Source organism: Hyperoodon ampullatus (assembly GCF_949752795.1).
Source record: "Hyperoodon ampullatus genome assembly, chromosome: 3".
Taxonomy (NCBI): Eukaryota; Metazoa; Chordata; class Mammalia; order Artiodactyla; family Ziphiidae; genus Hyperoodon; species Hyperoodon ampullatus.
Window position 1 is genome coordinate 6710426 of NC_136916.1, and position 21915 is coordinate 6732340.

The following is a 21915-nucleotide window of genomic DNA, read 5'->3' on the forward strand; positions in this document are numbered from 1 at the left end:
ATCGACCCTGAAAGGGTCTTCAGGCTGCAGATGTGATGCAAAGATCCCGGCTTGGTCTGGCCTCGTCCCTCGTGCTGGGGTACGCTTTCACAGTCTTCCATTTGGGAGACACTGGAGTAAACCCTCGCCCCATGCGGCGGGGGCCAGGGGAGGGGGGAGATCGGCTTCCAAAAGCAATGGCTTGACTTGGCCTGTGTGAGGCTCAGATCGTTCTTGAGATGTAGAAAGCCGGGCGGCCAAAACAGGCGCCAGCCGCCAGCGGGGCCGAGGGCGGCGAGGGAGTCGCGGACTCCGGCCCGCAGTGCGCGGACGCGCCGCCAGGAGGCGCCCCGACCGCGCCGCGGCCCCTCCCGCTGCCAGAGGAGGGCTCGCATCCCCTCCGCCAGCGCCCCCGAGCCGCGGGACCAGGCGGCCGGCAGACCGCAGGGGACGCGCGGAGGATCGCCCGGGGCTGTCACCGCGGACGCGCCGCGCGCACCGACCCGGGCCGCGGGCATCGGGGACCGCCAGCCGCCACGCCCGCCGTTCCCCGGCCGGGGTCTTCGGCTCCCGCCGCCCGGTGAGCACCGGCCGGGCGGAGGGCGATGTCCGCCCGGGCCCGCCGCGGTCCCCGGGGCAACCGGGCGCCGCCCCTCGCGCCCCTCTGCTGCTTCTCGGCCGCGCTGGTGGTGCTGTGGTCGCCCGCCTCGCAGGCGTTCAACCTGGACGTGGACCAGCTCACGGTGTACGGCGGCCCCGAGGGCAGCTACTTCGGCTACGCGGTGGACTTCCACGTACCTGCCGCTCGCACGTAAGTTTCCCCGCGCGCGCGGGCCCACCCCGCCCCAGGATGGGTCCCTGCCCCTCTGCCGGGGGACCCGCGCCTGTCCCCGTAGCCTGATGGCAGGCGATCGTGAGAGCCCATCGCGCTGCCCGCCGGGGGTCCCGTCCGGCTCCCCGGCACCAGCCTCTTCTCTAGATGTGCCTTGTGAACTTTGAGCTAGGGACATGCCGCTTGCCTAGAATCCGAAGGTCCCGGGGAGGTCCCGAGACAAAGACTTCAGCGTCGTACAAAGGGGGAAACGGGACCGAGCGGACTCAAGCCAGTGAAAACCACGACCGCAACACGGTCTGTTTATACGTAGCCTGTAACCGTTGTTAAGGGTCTGGGCGCAAGTGCTGTCTGCTCCAAGCAGCTGGGCTCTGTCCCTGGCTATTTCCCCCCCACACCCGCCCGCCCCTCTTCCCTCAACTCACTATATACATAGCTCCACCTAGAGAAGAATTAGGACTCTTTGCACCCTCTTCCAAACCAGGTTTCAGACGCCCATAGGTTTCCGCGAGGAAATCAGGTGTGACAGTCGGTCTCCATCCTAAACACGTTTCTGCCCTTGACCCCGACCCTAGTCTCGGTGGGCAGGCTGCTCCAGAGACTGCGTCGCCTGCGCTCACGTTTATGATTCCCAAGGAGTAATTCCCCTCCAACCCTTTTTGCAGAGCGAGTGTCTTGGTGGGAGCGCCCAAAGCCAACACCAGCCAGCCAGACATCGTGGAAGGGGGAGCCGTCTACTACTGTCCTTGGCCCGCCGAGGGGTCCGTGCAGTGCAGGCAGATACCGTTTGACAACACCAGTAAGTGATACTTGTCATTCTCAACTGTGGGTCCTGGTTTCAAAGAGCCACAGCCATCCTGGAGTCAACTGTCCACTTTCTTTTTGCTCACGTGGCCTGTCTGATGGGTCTGTGTTGTGGGCAGCGCAGGTCCCTAGAGAAATCAGCTTTTTAAAGCCGGGGTGAAGGGGAGGAAAATGTTGAGTGCACCCCAGAGGGGGAACGGTATTTTGAGCGTGGGTATTTGGGCGCATCCTGGTAACTTCTGTTCCCCTTACTCTTCCGAGATAAGCATTTTCAGGGGGAGTGGATGGTTTGGATGGAGAAAGGCAGATGTTATACCCTAACCTTGATTCTGGAGAGAGTTTGGTTACTTCCCAAGGACAAATCTGGGAAAGGACAGATCCTTATAGCATTAACAGTGCCCAAGCTCTGGAGGCAAGAGTCAGCTGCTACAGACCCAGATATCACTCCATGTTGCTGTTTAATTCTTTACAGAAAGAGAGAATTTTCTTTCAAAATATTGGACATTGGATGCAAACTAGTACAGGCAGAGTGTGGATGGATTACATTCATTTCCAAAATCCCTGGACAGATGTTTCTTATTTAATTAAAGGGAAAATACATTTTAAACAATTCAGGCTGTTTATGTTTCCTCTGGTGTTTTCTCCTTGGGTCTTGAGAAAACAATTTAAACTTAATGCTTTCAAAAACGTTAACACTGAATGTTTTAATTTGTACCTCCAAAACGTTATGAATTCAAAAGGTATATATTATCAGAAAGCAAATACCTCTTTTCAGAAAAATGTGAATGTGTCAACTCAAATAATGTTCTTTGATGAACAATCAATTAAAATACCTTTTGCACCACACAGCTATTTTATGACATATTCTTCATTATTGTTACATTAGTATGCATTTAGAATTTATGTAGAACATCAGTTTTCACAGAATTTTGATGAAAGTGGATGGGTAGTATTTACCTGTTACTTTAACTGATTTGCAGTTTTTATTTTAAAGGAGAAAATAGTTCAATTCTAAGTATATGGGAATCATTTCAAAGAAAAAACTCCTATGCAAGCATTAGCTTGAATTATGACCAAACTAGGAAATATTTTATGAAAACACTTTAAAATTATGTTTTTCATGTGTGTCTATATATGGTCACAATAGCTCATTTACCATTTTATTGACTAATTCAGTTATTTCATACCAATTTTTATAAACTTTTAAAGTTTAACTATTAGAAACTGGAAAAATTAAACCACTTGATATTAATTTGTGAAAGAAATCTTTCAATTAGTTGTTGAATCAGGACTTTAGATGCTTCTAATTACTGAGCTCTAGCTTGAGAATAAATTTCCTAAATCAGAACAATTAAGCATAAAGTTAAAGGTATTTTACTAACCCACGTCAAAATCATTTGTATTTTAAAAAGTATTTTAAATGTAAGCCTTGATAAATAAAAACATAAGTTGTTGGCGTATTTGAATTTAAGTTAAGGGAAATTAGCATTTGCATTTTGAGACATTTGATGTATTTTTACCAACAGTCAATCTATAGTCATGGACATGAATTTAATAACCTTCTAGAATATTCCCATAACATATCAACATATCAAATCAGGATCTGGTTAGTATATTTTCTCTTTGATAAGGAAGAATCAATATCTTATCCAGATAAGTCACACCTGAATACCTTTCTAAGTACTAATCCCAGTAGATGTCACCGTTCAACAAATGAAAACCAGAGAATACAGACATCAATATGAACTATTGAAAACTGACCACTCCCAACCAAAAATTTCCAGTGTTAAATTACAATAGGCAGCATTTCCCAAAAGTTCATTCTAAAGCAACTGTTTGGAGCTTTGAATTCAGTTGCCCATAGAGAACTAATGCTGAAAGATCGTGCTTTGGTTTCCAGAATAACCCATAGGAATGCACTTAACCCTTACTGTAGCTGAATTATATTTGCAATGAAACAGTAGGGGACAAACTAGTACAATTTTGGCGATTAAATAAATAGGAAAATATGAGTGTTGAGAAAATATCAGTGTTCCTTGGAGAAAGAGGGGGGTAGATGGCACCTTCTGCACAGGTTCTCAGGAAGACATCTGGATATCGCAAAGGGCTTTTGAGATTAATGCTGCTGGTTTTATAACTATGTCTTATTTTACTCCTAAATGGATGGGTTTTTTTTTTTTTTTTTTTTTTTTTGGTCTTACCTCACGGCATGCGGGATCTTAGTTCCCTGATCAGGGATCGAACCCATGTCCCCTGCAGTGGAAGCATGGAGTCCTAACCCCTGGAACGCCAGGGAAGTCCATGGGGTTTTTCTCTTGAGAGATGCATTCATCCTACTATTTTATACTTGCAACCATAATCGCCGTAACTTGAGGGTTCATTAAGTGGAACAAAGTGAGGGAAACAGGGAGGGAGACAGATGTTTCTGAAATAATTGAGCAAGAAATGAAAAAAAAAAAAAAGCAAGGCATAGGAGGCCACACAACATTTGTAAGAAATGAATGGTCTATGATGGAATGAACAAAGCAGTGAACAGTGAAAGCCTGGGGGAGTTTCAGAGAGAGAAGATAAGAATGACTGAGAAAAGAAAGTTCCCCATTTAGCCATCAGGGGGTACTGTGGGCCCAGGAACCTTGGCTGCTACTGGGAATGGCCTGAGAATGGATGGGGGAATAGGAATCAGAGGACTGTGGCTCAGGGGTTTGCTATTGAGTGAGGGCCAGCACACTACATACACATCATTTCTACCAAAGACCTTATCCATGAGCCACAAGACGGTGGAATTGCCAGTGAATGCCGTTTGCTGCAAAGCTGTGAAAGGAAGGGAGGGACAGCAGGAGCCTGTAGAGCTATTTCCAGTTCAAGTGTCAGTTCTGTGAGCAGAGTATGATCTTGGAACCAAAGATGAAAGGCAGAAACAGAGGCATTCTGACTCTGGGTGTTGCAGTCAATGCTACCAGATGCGTTGCATTTATTCATCACCTACTATGGACCAGTCACTTACACACATTATTTCTAATCCATACAACAAAATGACCATGTAAAACCCATTTTATGAGTAAGGCAACAGACATCAAAGGTGTTTAAAAGATACATCCAAGACCACACAATGGTAAACAGTAGATGCAGGGCTGGTCCTAACAGACTGCAAATTCAAGGTTGGATCCTATGGCGCTGAGGCACTGCTCACCTTCCCTCCCCCCACTCCACTCCCCCACCCCAAAGTTACCTTCACAGGTTCCAGTTAAAATAATCCTCCAGAGAAGATCTGAAAGGGGAAAGCAGTTTGGGCAGAAGGCTGTGGAAACCACAGGTCATAGAGACAGCCTTTGTCTTGTTGGGAATGATGGGGTGCATGTGCCCCCTCAGCTGCCTCTTGTCCTACACCCTCTGCCCATGGGCAGCAACGTGCAGGTTTCCTCCCAAAGAGGAAGAAAATTTCTCTGCTTGACAAAGTAGGGGCTCTGAGTGCTGGACACCCGCAAACTGAGATGCACATAATAGAGTGTGATGTGTCGGGCATCAATATAGATCACATTACAAATGTACCTTTGTACAGAGAACCATGACTGTCTCTGTCTTCCACCCTGTCTGCTTTTACTATTACATCTGAATTCGAGACATTCTAAGTAAATCTGACCTTTTAATGATGTTGTTCCAACTTGTTCAGGCCCTGGGGGTGTCTATAAATTAATGCTCGCTGTGGTAACCTACTAGACTCTCTCAGCCTAGACACTGGGGGAGACTGGCCTATAATTTAGTCCCGGAATCTGGTTGTGATCTTGAACCTTAGTTTATTTAAGGTCAACTGCCTTTTTTTTTCTTTCTGCCTTTGCATTTGAAATATTTTTCATTAAACAGTCATTTATTTTATTTTTACTTTATCCTATAACCTGGATTTAAAAAAATTACTTACCATAAATGCAAAAATACAGGAAGCTGGGAATTGCCTAGCACTTCAAATGTATGAATACTATTAAAATCTGTGATCCTTTCAAGTATGAAAAAAGAAAACTTTTGGGAAGCATATGGTGGTGGGGAGGGAAAAGGGTAGATAATTTTCCTGCTCTGCACAAAATCAAGTGGCTCCAAAAATGTCCTTCTCTCAACTCCCTCCTGGCTTTCCCTCTTACTTCACTAGAATAAAATTCCCCCATCAACAAACTGATTTCTTCCACTTTTGCCTCTAAACTGTGCCCCACGTCTTAAATGTAAAACATCGCATCTGCCAAATTCATGCCTCTCCTTTCTAAATCTACTCCAAGGTTCATTGTTTTTCTTCTTCCTACATTTTCCAAACCCATGTGTGGATTACATAAAAACTCCTAGGTTACAGCTCTCCAGCTAGAAGAAGGGTGAATGAGACAGTGAAACAGACACTCCATCTTTGGAATGATAAGAAGGCAAATTGCAAGGGTGGTAACAAAAGCATAGTACACAAATATTTGAATGTTTTAAATGCTCGAATGCAAGCTTTTGCAGTGAAAGATAATTGCATGTGCTAATAATGATGATAATCATCACAGCATTAGTAATCACGGAGGGGCAAATAGCTGGGAACCCTCCCAGTTAGAGACCCACTTAAAGAGTGAACAGGAAGAGGTGGGAGGTACCATTGAGATTTGGAAATCATCTGAGAAAGACTACCAGAATTTGCCTGGCCTTAATTTAGCATCTTTGTGTTCAAAAAAAAAAAAAAAGAAAGAAAGAAAGAAAAAAGAAAAACTTAAAATGGAAGACAACTTGGTTAAGGTATTTCAAAGCTCTAGAATGGTAAGATTTTTTTCAGAATTGTGTTTTAGCTTGGAGCCGGAAAGCCTTTGTTGGGGGTGGAGGGGCGGGCAGGAGTCTGTTTTATTTTTCATTTCATGTCGAGTGAGCCCACAATAAGAAGCAGCTTAAAGCATCTGGCGCTGTGACTGGTACAGGGTTGTTTTTCGATAGCATTGGGTGTGCCCTTTTTCTCATGTGAGGGTTGGGAAACATATTGGTCACATAAGTCTTGCTTTTCTAACTTCCTCAGAAAGAAACCAGTTTTTGTTCAGGAACAAAGCAAAGGCAAATGCAGGGCAGAGCTATCCCAGTAAATGACAGAGGAGATAACACCAAGGTGACAGAACTCAGAAAGAGCAGATATCTGGACTCCAGTAAGTTCAATTGAAAGTGGAAAAAAAAATAAAGGGCGGAAGGCAGCCCAAAGATAACCTGCTCCTTTTAAGAAGTAATATTGCCAGAGTTAGGGTAAGTTTTGCTTCTCACACACACATGAAAAAATATTTATATATATGTATACACACACACGCACACAGAGAGATTAGGGCAGAAAGCTTACTCTGCTAATTGTTGATCCCGCTGAGTCATCAGGGGTGCTTAAGCTGGAAGGCTTACTTATTCTAGAAGCAGTTCATGATGGCTCCCATGACTGACAGGCTGGCCCAACAGATGCAACCAACATCCCTCAGCTTCTCGCAGTTGGCTCTAACTTTCACGTGACAAAACACAATGGCCATCGAAGTCCTGACATGAGAAGTGAAGGGGGAGCAGTCCCCACAGCTCGCAGCACCGGAGGAAGCAATTAGAAAACGGAAGTCCTTGAAAGTCCAACTAGAAATGGGAAACAGATCTGCTCTACGGCTAGTTGAGTAGAATGAGCGTTAGGCGCCTGTTGCTTAATCTGCAAAATTCTTTCAAGAAGCTGGACGTGTGTGTGATGCAACAGGCTTCCAGGCTCTTGGCAGGAAGAACCCATGCAGCAGCTGCAGCATTCTGGGAGGAATGTAGGAAATTGTCTTGAAATTGTTCTGAAGGCAAGAAAAACGCACTGGCACATTGAAGCCGGCCAGGTGTGATGTACGAGTTCAAACTTTACCTGTTGTGTACAGAGTCCTGTATCTGTGAGTTGTGTTGATGAAGAGAATTGCTGACATTTCTAACAAGCTCAGCTAAGCAGTTCCTTGATGGACACCATCCAGATACACAAACATGGATTTTTGAGGAAGAGAGATAAAAGACTAATTATTGATCTTCTTAAAAGTGCTCACTTTAAAAATATTTAATTTTCAGAATTCAGTTCAAATACATTTTCACATAACATTTTAGTGCATCAAGCAAGGTGTACGTGTATAATGAAACGCTAAAATACATTAAAAGTAGTTTCGATTCTGGGTTACGCTATATGGGGATTTAAGGTAAGGTAGATAAGCAAATCGTGATGCACGAATAAGCAATTTATACTTTAAACATTCTACCTAATACACCGGTGTTGCTCTGCTATGGACCTCAGCCAGGCAGCTCTCAGACCAGCTGGGAGGGAATGGGGCTCATCCCCAGCCCTGCAGAAAGGCCAACTCCTGGATCTCTGAGATTTAGACCCAAAGGTCTGCAAGTGGAGAAATTCTTCTAGATCCACAGACACTGGCCAAAGTGATCATTTACCCTTTTAATTGTTTAGTAGAAGTAAAGCATAGATTATAAAAATAAGTCTTTATAGAAATGGTGGCCAGGCATTAGGAGTAGGAAAGAGGGGTTGTCTCCAAAGGGGAAGACCGAGGGAATTTGGGGAGCTGATGGAACTCCCTGCATCTTGACTGTGATGATGGATCCATGATGGTATGTGTTTATCAAAATTCATTGAACTGTACATCACCAAGAGTGAATTGTACTGCGTGTAAATAAAACCAAAAAAGAGGGGGCTTCCCTGGTGGCGCAGTGGTTGAGAATCTGCCTGCTAATGCAGGGGACATAGGTTCGAGCCCAGGTCTGGGAAGATCCCACATGCCGCGGAGCAACTAGGCCCGTGAGCCACAACTACTGAGCCTGCACGTCTGGAGCTTGTGCTCCGCAACAAGAGAGGCCACGACAGTGAGAGGCCCGTGCACCGCGATGAAGAGTGGACCCCGCTTGCCACAACTAGAGAAAGCCCTCGCACAAAAACAAAGACCCAACACAGCCAAATACAAAAATAAATAAATTAAAAGAAGGCTCAACATTAAAAAAAAAAAAAAGAAAGAAAGAAAAAACGTGGAGCATGGCCATTGCTATGAGCATGTGGGCTTAAACTCTAGACGACAGGAAGGCCTGATGTAATAACAGCTGGAAGTAGAAGGACACACATCCCTGAGAAGCTAAGTCAGTCACCTTACTGCCCCCCAAATGGGGCAAACAATGTGTCAGATCATCAGACCTTCTATACATTGTTTAAATAAAGAATACTATATTCCGAATGTGTTTGGCAAGAAAACCGTGAATGGATGGGCTTCCCTGGTGGCGCAGTGGTTGAGAGTCCGCCTGCCGATGCAGGGGACGCGGGTTTGTGCCCTGGTCCGGGAAGATCCCACATGCCGCGGAGCGGCTGGGCCCGTGAGCCATGGCCGCTGAGCCTGCGCGTCTGGAGCCTGTGCTCCACAACGGGAGAGGCCACAACGGTGAGAGGCCCGCGTACCGCAAAAAAAATAAAATAAAATAAAAAAAGAAAACTGTGAATGGAAACATGTTGAATCAGAATAAATCTTTGCAACGAAGCATCATACTTAGTAATTCTCATATCCTTGCTGAAATTCAGGCATGGGACCTCTCATTGATCATCATTAAACTAAGGAGGTCTTACTTCAAACACATTATTGTAATAATCAAAAGTAGTATAACTGCACTGCAGAGCACTAACTTATTAACATTAGGTCAATTTTATTCTTAAGCTCTGATATTTGACATATGGCCACAGATTTGTGTATGATATTGCAAAAGCCTCTGTATCAATCTGCTCTGATTTTCAGGACATGTAGAGATGAGTGAGAAGGGCACACACCATTGCTACAGGAATAGGTTTATGCAAGGACCCTACACAGCCCAGGTTACACACAGCATCTTACTCCAGGTGTACTGGGTCAGGGCCAACTCCCCTCAGCCAGGTTACGGCGCCATTTCAGATCGGTCTGTTGTCATTCCCCATGATTTGCCCACGTGCCTCTGGCATAAGCCACCCCCGCCTCTTACTATATCGTTTCCATAATACGTCATGGCACAGCTTACCTCTCAGCATCTATTACGTATACCCGTGTCCCCATTTACCCTGAGCCCATGTCCTGGTGCCTCTCTCTTAACCACCCAGAACATCTTATTTTCCAGGAACGATTTCCTGGTATTTTTCTGGCTTCTCTCTTCCTACAATTCCCAGTGGAAAATATGTTTCAAAAATTAATTCTGAAGTTGCTGCAGATACTTTTTTAGAAGGGGGCATAACACTAAAAAATAACATTTTCAAACATCCTACATATGGATGTGTCTCACGTAAATGATGGTATAAATCACACAATTGGGTATTATAGAACCATAAAAAAATGAAGCCTACCAAGAATCAGGAATAAAATGGGGAAATGCTTTTGTTTTAATATTAAGTGAGGACTTCCCTGGTGGCACAGTGCTTAAAAAATCTGCCTGCCAATGCAGGGGACACGGGTTCGAGCCCTGGTCTGGGAAGATCCCACATGCCGCCGAGCAACCAAGCCCATGAGCCACAACTACTGAGCCCGTGTGCCACAACTACTGAAGCCCACACACCTAGAGCCCGTGCTCCGCAACAAGAGAAGCCACCGCAATGAGAAGTCCACACACCGCAACAAAGAGTAGCCCCCACTCGCTGCAACTAGAGAAAGCCTACACGCAACAAAGACCCAATGCAGCTAACAATAAATAAATTTATTAAAAAAAACTAAGTGAAAAACATAAAATTCAAAATTGTGTCTACAACTTGTAAAAGAGTACGAGAGGAGATATGCAATGAGAGGCTATTGGGAAATGTAATTAAAACTGTTTTTTTCTTTTTTCTAGTGCATTTATTACTTATTTGTAAAAACCATAAACAGGTATTTATGATCAGGAAAAATAATGATAAAATGAAACATGCAAAAATTTCTAAATGAAATTACTGAGTTCACGGAAGTGTTATGGAGATTAACAATGGAAAACCACAATTCAGGTTCTGTATTGGCTGAAAGCAATCTTAGTTGCTTCCTCTTTTGTCTTGGGTGTAGGTGGTAGAGTAGTTTAGAAATGTACTTATTTACATATAGGTGTTTATGCTTCAAAATACCGAAGACCAAGGGTGTTTTCAATGACAGTTATATGTGTAAAAATAAGAAGGTGCAGTGGATCACCTGTTTTTATTCTAGATTGCTCCTACATCAATAGAAACATAGGCTTGGTGGTCTGACCTGACAGTTTCTAGAGCCTTTTAGAATAAGAGAGCTGTTTGTGGAGGCAAACTGCCTTACTGAGTCCACCAATTTAAAGGCTGATTTCATCCAGAAACGCCCTCATAGATATATCCAGAAATAATGTTTAGTCAAATATCCAGGCATCTCATGATCCAGTCAGGTTAACACACAAAATTAACCATCACATCTTCTTTGAGACTTACAATATATAGTCTCCTTGAAAAGGCACTGAGAATTCATGAACGAAAGAAACCCGCTGGATCCATAGGATAGAATATTTTTCGACAGTCATTTCTCCTCACATTTCTTAAGCCAAAGAATGCCCAGGGACTACTATAGTATCAAATAACCCCAAATCTCTGGCTTAAACCAACAAGGTTTATTGCTTTTTCACACTATCTGGTTAATATGAACTGGAGAGGAGCCTCTGCTTATTCAAGTGACCCAAAGACCCAGGCTGATGGAGATTCCTTATTGACACGTGCTTTCAAGGTCACTCTAACTGGCAAGGCATGTGGCAAATTGCACATCGTCTATTAAAACTTCCTCCTGGCATTGACATTTACTACTTCTCCTCACATTTGGTAGACCAAAGCACGCCTAGGAGGTTGGCCAGGCCAACTTATTTGAATATCTAATACTTTGTGGTAGACTGGTGTATTTACACACACCTATCAAAACTGTTTATGCACAACCTTTAAAAGAATACTAGAAAGGGGGGCTTCCCTGGTGGCGCAGTGGTTGAGAGTCCGCCTTCCGATGGAGGGGACACAGGTTCGTGCCCCGGTCTGGGAAGATCCCACATGCCGCAGAGTGGCTAGGTCTGTGAGCCATGGCCGCTGAGCCTGCGCGTCTGGAGCCTGTGCTCTGCAACGGGAGAGGCCACAACAGTGAGAGGCCTGCGTACCGCAAAAAAAAAAAAAAAAAAAAAAGAATACTAGAAAGGAAATGCAATAGAAGAGGTTGTCTTTGCAAATGCGATGAAAACAGGTTTTTCTATTTCTAATGGACACATTTTTCAGGACCTTTTTAGGGGGGACCTGAAATAACATAGTTCTTTGGGGCTGTGGTCCCAATCCCTACATTTATGGTAAGAAGCAGACACATGGCAAGGAAACGAAGGTATTTCTATCAACAGATGTGAAGATATGGGTGAAACTCATACTGACAATCAGTTCTCAACTTGTTCCACCTGGTCTCCATTCTTTGGCACAGATATTGCCTGTGAGGACTGAGTAGCCTTCATCCTTTAAGTCAGGCTCCTTGGGTGACCTGTTATTAAATCATAATGTCTTTTCCCTTCAAAGCACCCTTTGGTTAACTTTAACTCACCTTTACTTACAAAATGCAGTTGATCCTTGAGTAACAGGGATTTGAACTGTGCCAATCCATTTATAGGAGGATTTTATTTCAATAAGGACTACATTATTAAAGGATCCTTGGATGGTTGAGTCTGCAGATGCAGAGCTGTGGTTACAGAGGGCAGGCTGTAGAACTTGAGCATCTGACACTTCTGGTATCCTTGGTGAGTCCTGGAACCAATCCCCAGCATTGTTCAAGGGTCAACTATTTTCTCTTAAGGAACAGTGGACTTGAAAATAAAGCCCAGAGTTAGCAAACAGTAAAATCAAATTTCAGGGACAAGAGGAGCGTTAGTAACTTTCTTCAAGCAGGTGCTGTCCTTGACCCTGGAATTATGGCCATGAACTTACCCTTGTGGGATTTATAGTGAATAGCCAGTGGCAAGTTGAGAAGAAGTAAGGTAAGGCTAAGGGGACAGAGAGCGGTGTGTGTGTGTGTGTGTGTGTGCGCGCACGCGCGCGCACGAGTGCATGCACACATGTGCACTTCCTTTTTTAGATTGGCTGGGGTATTATTTTCCTGTTGCTGCTGTAATAAATTACCACGTACTTCGTGGCTTTGAACAACACAAACTGATTATCATACAGTTCTGGAGGCCAAGTCTAAAATAGGTCTCACTGGACTAAAATCAAGGTGTTGGCAGAGCTGTGCTCCTTCTGGAAGCTCTGGGGAAGAATCTGTTTTCTTGCTTTCTCCAGCTTCTGGAAGCTGCCCACATTCCTTGATTCATGGTCCTCTTCCATTTTGAAAGCCAGCACTGTCCGGCTGAGTCCTTCTCACACTGCCGTGTTTCTCGTTCTCCTTTTCTGCCTCCTTGTTTCACATAAAAGGATCTTTGTTATTACTTTGGGCCCTCCAGATAATCCAGGGTAATCTCCCTATTTTAAGGTCAACTGATTAGCAACCTTAATTCCATCTGCAACCTTAATTCTCCTCTGTCGTGCAAACTAACATAGTCAGGTTTGGGGCATTAAGATGGAGACATCTTCGGGGCTATTATTTTGCTTACTGGAGGTGGTCAGAGAACGTTTCACTGAGGAGGTGATGTTTAAGCATGGGCCTAAATTAAGTGAGGGAAGGAACCATGTGGTATGGGGCAGGGGGAATATTCTATGTTGCAGAACAGTCAATGTTAAGTCCAGAGAGGATAGTGTTCTTGGGAAATGGAGAAAGGCCACTGGGTTAAAGAGAAGTCAGTCAAGAAAAGAATGAGAAAATGAGGCCCGAGAACCAGGTCTAGGCAAGATTATATAGCACTTAAAAGCCAGAGATAGGAGTTTCCCTGGTGGCGCAGTGGTTGAGAGTCCACCTGCCGATGCAGGGGACACGGGTTCGTGCCCCGGTCCGGGAAGATCCCACATGCTGCGGAGCGGCTGGGCCTGTGAGCCATGGCCGCTGAGCCTGTGCATCCAGAGCCTGTGCTCTGCAACGGGAGAGGCCACAACAGTGAGAAGCCCGTGTATCACAAAAAAAAAAAAAAAAAAAAAAAAAAAAAAAAGCCAGAGACAGGACTTTGGATTTTATTCTAAGAGTGATGGGCAGCCAATGGTGGTTTTGAGTAGACAAGTAACAGAATCTGAATTATGTTTTTAAAAGGATCGGTTTAATAGCAGGTAGGCAACCAAGAGCAGAAGCAAGGGGATGGGGTAAGAGACAGACCCATCGTCTGGTGGTAGAAAAGTGCAATTTGGGTTGAATGATAGCACTTAGGGTTGAGAAATGGTTGGATTGGGGATTTATTTGAAAGTGCAATTGGTATAATTTTCTTTATGGATCAGATGAAGGGTACAGAAGAGAGAGAAAAATTTGATCTGAGTAACTGGAGGAATGGGACTGAGACAGGAAACAGCGGGGAAGGAGCGTATCTTAGAGAAAACATCCAGTTGAGTCCAGACACGAGAAATTGGAGATGCTTATTAGACATCCAAGTGATGTCAAGCAAGCAGTTAGATAAATAAACCCAGAGTTCAGGCAAGAGGTTTGGAGATTTAAATGTGGAAGTTGTAAGTATGTAGATGATATTTAAGGCCATGACTTAGGGAGATGGTGTGAATGAAGATAGGAAGTGAGGAGAAGCGAAGTGAAGCAAAGAGAAGAGAGAAGGGGAGGGGAGGGGAAAGGTCAAGGTTGAGACAGAGTCCTGGAGTCCCTGACATTTAAAGAAAAATCAGAGAATTGAGGAGGACGTATAAACAATGATAAGAAGGAGTGGCCGGTTAGACAAAAGAAGTCAAGAAGCCAATGAAGAAATTTGTGTGCAGTGGAGTGAACTGTGAACATCTCATTTGGTCACAGAAAGTGACTGACAGCTGATAAAAGTAGTTGCAGTGGCATGAGTGTCAGGAGAGAATGGGAGAAGACCAACAGGAGACAGCAAGTCTGTAGAGCCATTTTTTCCCAAGGAGTTCAACCCTAAATGGGACCACAGAAATGTAATCATCAAGAAGACACAATAGCGTGTTTGTAATCTAATAGGAATTGTCCAGTCGATAGGGAAATGATGATGTTGATTAAAGGAGGAGAAGGATGTGCAGAAACAGATTCCTGAGTAGATGAAAAGGGATGGATGGAACTTTACACAGATGGAGGGACTGGCCTTGGAGAAGCACAAGGACGGTCCATCCTTAGAGAGCAGAGAAAGCAGAGCGAGAGTGGGTTTGTGGGTTTGGCAATAGAAGGAAGAAAACGATCTTCTTTCATTTCTTCTATTTTCTCAGTGACATAAAAAGCAAGATGATCAGCTGAGAGTGAGGAAGTAGATGGAGAAGGCTGAGATAAGGAGAAAATGTAAATAGTAAAAGCGAAATGGCAGAATGCATTAAGCAACAAAGTGCACAGGGACTGCCCGGTAAATCCTATTTAAAATCTGAATTTATTTGGGGAAGGAATACATTTTGCCTCTGCTCAACCTATAGTATGGTCCTACTTGTTTGGGGTAGAGTTTAAGATTTCCCAGAGGATAATTCCATCTTGGGTATTAATCTTCCATAAGTATACATTGCAGAAACAGAAGGTTTGAATGCTGAAGTTCCTGTTTTGTGTAATGTTGGGAATGGTGATTTTGTTTTAAAACCACAAAATGAACCATTTTGTTAGATGATGGTTGGTTCCCTTTTTACCACATCTTCTGGCAACAGGGGTGAGGTCCTGAGGAAAATACAAGCATACAACAGGAGCTTTTCAAGTGCTATTGGGAGGCAAGTTTATATAACCTTCATCCTGAAACCCAATCATATCCTGTATTTAAAAGTATTGCTTTGAGGTCATAGTGAAGAGATTTATGTCATTCAGTCTGCTTCCTGAGATTCCCATGCTGAGAGATTTTCATGACTTCTTGAAGCAAATACATTTTGGGGACCCAAACAGAGAAGCATGCTATTCTCCTCACAACTGGAAGGTGACATATAAGTTACGTCAAGAGTTCTCATTTCCCCAGCTATGTCGATGGCCAAGATATTTGATCCCAGGTAATTATTCCAAGTGTGAGAAAATCTAGAGATGAGAGAAAGTGTGAAAAATTCAAGGAGCTGAAAGAAAATCACTATGGTTGGGAATGGCATGAAATGATGATGCTGGCAAGACAAGGGTGGGATATGGCTGGTTTTAAGAATTTTGGCATTTTAGAAAGAACTCTAGTGTCAGGACGGAGAATGCATTTGAACGTGACAAGCCTGGAGGAAGGGAAACCAGGTAGGGGACCACTGCAGCCACTGAGGCTAAAGAAATGGGAGTCACCCCAAGGAAGTGGCACAGGAATGGAGAGAAACAGATGGACTTGAGAGAGATCTAGAAGGAGGCACCAGCAGGAATTGGTAACTGAGTGGCGATAGGAGGTGTGGTGCAGGGTTGGTGGTTGTCAAGGATGCATTCCAAGCTTCTGGCTTGGTTCACGGGGCTGCCATTCTGCTAGGTATAAATAGCAAGCAAGGCAGACGTACTCGCTGGGCTTGAAATGTTCAAGTCCAGTGGAAGAGAAGACTAGTGCCTGGCAGCCCTAACAGAGGAATAAGCGCTGTAACAGGAGAAAGTGAAAAAGGGTTTAGGTGTGCAAAAGAGGGCTCTTGTTCTTGACTGAAGGGGGAGCTTTTTGTGTGGCTGGGAAAGCATCTCGGAGGGGGCATCATTAAAGGTCAGAGGTGAAGGGTGAATGTGTGTGTTTGTGTGTGTGTGTGTACACACACACACACACACACACACACGAGTCTGTCTCGAGGTGGGTGAGATGGGAAGGAAAACCATTCCAGCCAGTGTATGTGAGGTGGAGTGGGTTGTAGCAGGTAGGTCAAAGTTGAGATCTCAGTCTCTACCACCCACCTGTAACCAGCTCTGCCCTGCAGATTTGCGTGTTTCTTACGAGGAGCCACAGAATGTTGTGTCTGATCTGCCCCAGCTAGCTTCTCGTTGCCCTTTGGAGAGGTGATTCTTTCCTTTCTTGATATTCGCTCCTCTAGCTGCATCACGTAAATGAGAACACTCACCCAAGAAATTACTTGCATCATACCAACAAAAGTCCATATGTATTTCTAGAACAAACCTTACATATGGCCTCCGTCAAATTACATATGAAAAACATTTAAATGATTTTATATGATGTAGAAACAAATGTCTGAGGAACACTAGCTAGGCCCTATTGGTTATTAAAAACAGGAAGTTGGAAATGTGGTCTTTATTCTCCAGAAGATGATATAGATGTGGAAATAATTGTAGCAGAAAATGGATATTCTCATCTAGATCAGGAAAACTACATAATAGGAAGATTGTAATACAATCTTTACTAGTGCTATCCGAAACCCATATTTATGAACATTGTTACTAGAACTCTAAAAGCATACTTTCAGCTCATTTAACTTTATCAGTTATTTAGTTATGTATGGAACCAAACATTTAAATAGTGATATGAAAAATACAATTTAAAATAAAAGCTTCACGATTTCCAGAAAAGAAATGTCTGAAACTAGAGGAATGAGCTAGAAGCCTCAAACTCTGAATGGCTGGATGGGTTTATAAAACAACAGTGAGTGTGTCCAGGGAGGGGGGATTCCAATTGCCTTTCACTTACTACTTTATACAATTTTTATACAAGTTTTCTTACTTTGTATTGCTTGAATTTTTAAAAACAATAATCTGAAAGAATTTCAATTTGAAAAGAAAGAGTTTTGGGCCTTACATTTTATTTTATTTCACTTCATTTTTTATATCACCTGCATTTCTTTTTTTTTTTTGCGGTACACGGGCCTCTCACTGTTGCGGCCTCTCCTGTTGTGGAGCACAGGCTCCGGACGTGCAGGCTCAGCGGCCATGGCTCACGGGCCCAGCCGCTCCGCAGCATGTGGGATTTTCCCAGACCGGGGCACGAACCTGTGTCCCCTGCATCGGCAGGCAGACTCTCAACCACTGCGCCACCAGGGAAGCCCCACCTGCATTTCTTTACTACATTTTCTCCCATATATTCTCCATGATTCTTTTTTTTTTAAACTTTTAAAAAATAATTATTTTTTTTTGCCTGCATTGGGTCTTCATTGCTGCAGGTGGGCTTTCTCCAGTTGTGGCGAGCAGGGGCTACTCTTTGTTGTGGTGTGCGGGCTTCTCATTGCGGTGACTTCTCTTGTTGCAGAGCATGGGCTCTAGGCATGTGGGCTTCAGTTGTGGCATGTGAGCTCAGTAGTTGTGGCACATGAGCTTACTTGCTCCATGGCATGTGGGATCTTCCCGGACCAGGGCTTGAACCTGTGTCCCCCACACTGGCTGGTGGATTCCTAACCACTGCACCACCACCGGGGAAGTCCCTCCATGATTCTTAATCATGTGTGAATGGCTATTTGTCAAGCATGGCCCTACGTTTTAAATCAGTTTTTAAGAAAGTGATTTGGATTAGTTGACAAACAAGGAGGAGAGGAATTTTGCAAGAGAAGCTTCATGTACAAAGTCTGGGAGTAAGACTCAATAGAGAACAGAGAGGAAGCTGCTTAAATGGAAGGAAACGCCATATCTGGAGATCAGGTGTGAGGTCTGGGACCTCCATGGTGGAGGGCGGGATAGTTAGATCTGATCTACTAGGTAATGGCAAGAAAACGAGTATGCCCGTGTGTGTCTGTGTGTGTGTTTGTGTACATGCACACCTTTATATACAGTATACATATATAAATAATAAATCTCAGTTATAATAGAATGTTTATTTAATCAGAATAACATATTTCTGTCCACAATGGATGAGTGAATAAAGAAGATATAGATATCTTATATACATGTGTATATATATACATGCACACACAATGGACTATTACTCAGCCATTAAAAAGGAGGAACCCCTGCCATTGGCGTGAATGGAACTTGAGGGTATTATGGTAAGTGAAATAAGTCAGACAGAGGAAGATAACTACTGTATGATCTCACTCATGTATGGAATCTAAAAAAAAAAAAAAAAACAGCTCATAGAAAAAGAGATCAGACTTATGGTTACCAGAGCTGGGGGACGGGGAGAGGGGAAATGCGAGAAGGGAGTCAAAAGGTAAAAACTTCCAGCTATTAGATAAATAAGTACTAGGGATGTAATAACACCATGATGACTGTAGTTAACATATATAAAATAATGCATATATACACATAAACACACATATATATGTATAGTATATATGAAAGTTGTTAAGAGACTCAACCCTAAGAGTTCTCATCATCTGGAACATATTTTTTCTTTTTTTGTGTGTGTGTCTATGTGAGATGATAGGTATTAACTAAACTTACTCTGGTGACCATTTCACAATATATGTAAGTCAAATCATTATGCTGTGCCCTTTAAACTTACACTGTGCTGTATGTCGATTATATCTCAGTATAACTGGGGGACAAAAGAGTAACACGTTGTTTGAATGTTATATGAAAAAATGAATTAGTGTGATATTTCCTTAAATACTTGAAAATTCCCAATAAGATGATTAAGAGTATGAAGGCTACAGAGGTATTCTTTCATGGTTTTTCATTGTGGTTTTGGAATACTGGGAGGCATACATTTGGAAGTTTAATTTTCCAGGACATAAAAATTGACCCAGATTCTTTTCTTGGATTTGTTTCTTTTAGACAAGGAGTTCTCTGGCTACCGATACTTTATTTTAAATTTTACATAGGAGTATTCCTTGTTCTCAGATACATAGTTTCAATTTGAATGAAACATTTACAGCATACACTGATGAAGGAAAAGATTATAAATAAACATTTAAAGATTTCCTTTCCCCTTTTCCTGATTAAAAATGTCTGGACAGCTCCTGCGACAGCTTTAAAAAAATCTCTAGGGTTAAGCACTTGAAGTAATGACTGAAGATTACAGGGAAACTTACTGTTTTCCAGGACAAGGCTGAGGACTTTATAGTTTTTCAGAAACCACCCCATCTGCCAAAATGTTTGCTGCACCTGTGTCAATCTCAGCTCTTCTCTCTCACCCATGGTGATCTACCCTCACTTCTTGTAATTCCTCCCATTCTACTCAGTGAAAAGATTAGAAAAATCTGCTTGTAGTCCATATGTGCACCATATTCTACATTCCCTCACTCACTCCTGCTCAGAAATGAATATTCCCGTGAAAAAGGAGCCGAATGTTAGTAGGTTTGCCACCCACTGGGATTCATACCCTGATTGCCCAGAGACCAAAGCTACCAATTAAGAGAGATGGCTTCAAAGCCCAGAAATGTCGGACAAGCCAAATCAATTTTATTGCTACCACCCATCTAAATTTCTCAGGTTGACCTACAGATGTCTTGCTTTTACCTCTAGGTTTTCTTTTTTCAGATCATAGATGTAATAACGTTCACTGTAAAAACTCAAACAACACAGAAATATACACAATTAAAGTATACAAAGCCACTAAAGCATGTACACTCCCTGCCTTTGAGAGAACCGTCACAAACAGTTCAGTGTCTATACATTCACACACCCATACACAGAACATTTTGAATTTAAAGGATCATACTGAACAATATCCTAGACAAGCTTCTGAATGAATAGATGGGAGTTTGGTCATTCATTCAACAAACTCTTACAGAGAACTCACTATGTGTCAGGCATTGTTCTAGAAGTGGGGAGCACAGCAGTGAAGCAGAGAACGTCTCTGTTCATGGGATTCATGTATATTTGGAAGGGAATGGACGGTCAGTAAACAGGCAAACTAAGAAATAAGATCATCTCAATTAATGGTAAGTGCTATGAAGAAAAGTCTAAAGGGTAACGGGAGAGAATGACTTAGGGTAGGGTGAACTAGCTGCTCAGGGAAGGGGGTCTCAGAGGAAGTGGCATTTGAGATAAACCCTGAGTGACAGGAAGGAGGGAGCCATACAGAAAACTGTGGGAAGAGTATAGGCAGTGAGGAGACAGAAAAGGCTGGGCGTGTTCAAGAAGGGTGGTGTAGGGACTTTCCTGGCGGTCCAGCGGTTAAGACTTCACCTTCCAATGCGTGGGGTGTGGGTTTAATCCCTGGTTGGGGAGCGAAGATCCCACATGCCTCACAGCCGAAAAAGCAAAGCATAAAACAGAAGCAATATTGTAACAAATTCAATAAAGACTTAAAAAAAAAAAAAGAAAATAAAGGTGGTTGTCTGAAGCTTAATGAGTTGGGAAAGCAGATGGTAGGGGCCAGACCATGCTGGGCCCTTCCAGTTGCATCAGGAGGTACCAGTGCAGAGGTGGAATGACAACTCTCCAAGGAACAAAGAAAAAGATGGATTGTTCAGTAAGTGGTGTTGAGACGACTGGCCTTTCATATTGAAAATAAGTAAGATGCCCATGCCACGTCCAATATGAAAACATTCCAGATGGACGACAATACTCGTAAAGTTAAAAGACTAGCAAAAATTGGAAGGTGATATTGACAACATATAAGTGGGAAAAAGAATCAGTACTCAGAATATATGCTGAATTCTTCTAATCAATAAGACTAATAACCAAGCAAGGAAATGAACAAAGGATATGAGCTAGCAATTCACAGAAGAAAAAACTGTATGGTCCATAAGCATAAAAAGATGATTAACTCTACTAATTATCAGGGAAATGCATATGAAAACAGAACAAAATGAAGGACCATTTCATAGTCGTCCAGGTTCGCAGAAATTTAACAGCTCTACGATGACAAGAGCTGATAGTGTCTCTCTCGTGCCCTGTAAGTGTGCATGGAAATTGGGGCTACTTTGGAGGTGGATTGGCATAGCTGATAAAACAGATACGATAATTCTCTATGACCCAGCAATGTCATTTCTAGTCTGGTGCCAGAGAGAAACACTTCTCCATCTGCAGATGAAGATGAGTATAAGGATACTCAGGGCACATGTTTGTTGTAGTAGGAAAACTGAGAAACCTAAATGTTCATGTGTAAGTGGAATGGATAAATAAAATGCAGATGGCTATCTAATGAGATACAATACTTACAGGAGTTTAAAAGAATGAGTTGGATCTATTATCTATCTATCTATCTAATTATCAAAACATAGGTTATTTCCCAAAAACATAAAATTGAATGTTAAACACAGTTACACGCTGTTCCATACAGATAGTATAATACCACTTTTATTCAGTTAAAAAGAGCACACAGGGACTTCCCTCGTGGTCCAGTTGTTAAGAATCTGCCTGCCAATGCAGGGGACACGGGTTTGAGCCCTAGTGCAGGAAGATCCCACATGCTGCAGAGCAACTAAGGCCACGTGCCACAACTACTGAGCCTGTGCTCTAGAGCCCATGAGCCACAAC

The 21915-nt window shown here is 43.2% G+C and overlaps 1 protein-coding gene across 2 annotated transcripts in view; it reads left to right on the top strand.

Annotated features, from left to right (window-relative positions):
- Positions 1–310: 310 nt before the first annotated feature.
- Positions 311–21915, top strand: part of ITGA8 (integrin subunit alpha 8) — a gene marked incomplete at both ends in the record, with an annotated part of 189259 nt that continues 167654 nt past the window's right edge. Inside the window, 2 exons of one of the 2 annotated variants that reach the window (XM_079699618.1) lie at positions 311–790; positions 1477–1610. In XM_079699618.1, coding sequence (XP_079555744.1) covers positions 585–790; positions 1477–1610 — 340 coding nt within the window. The remainder of the gene's footprint in view (positions 791–1476; positions 1611–21915) is intronic. The other variant, XM_079699617.1, reaches the window with a different exon arrangement.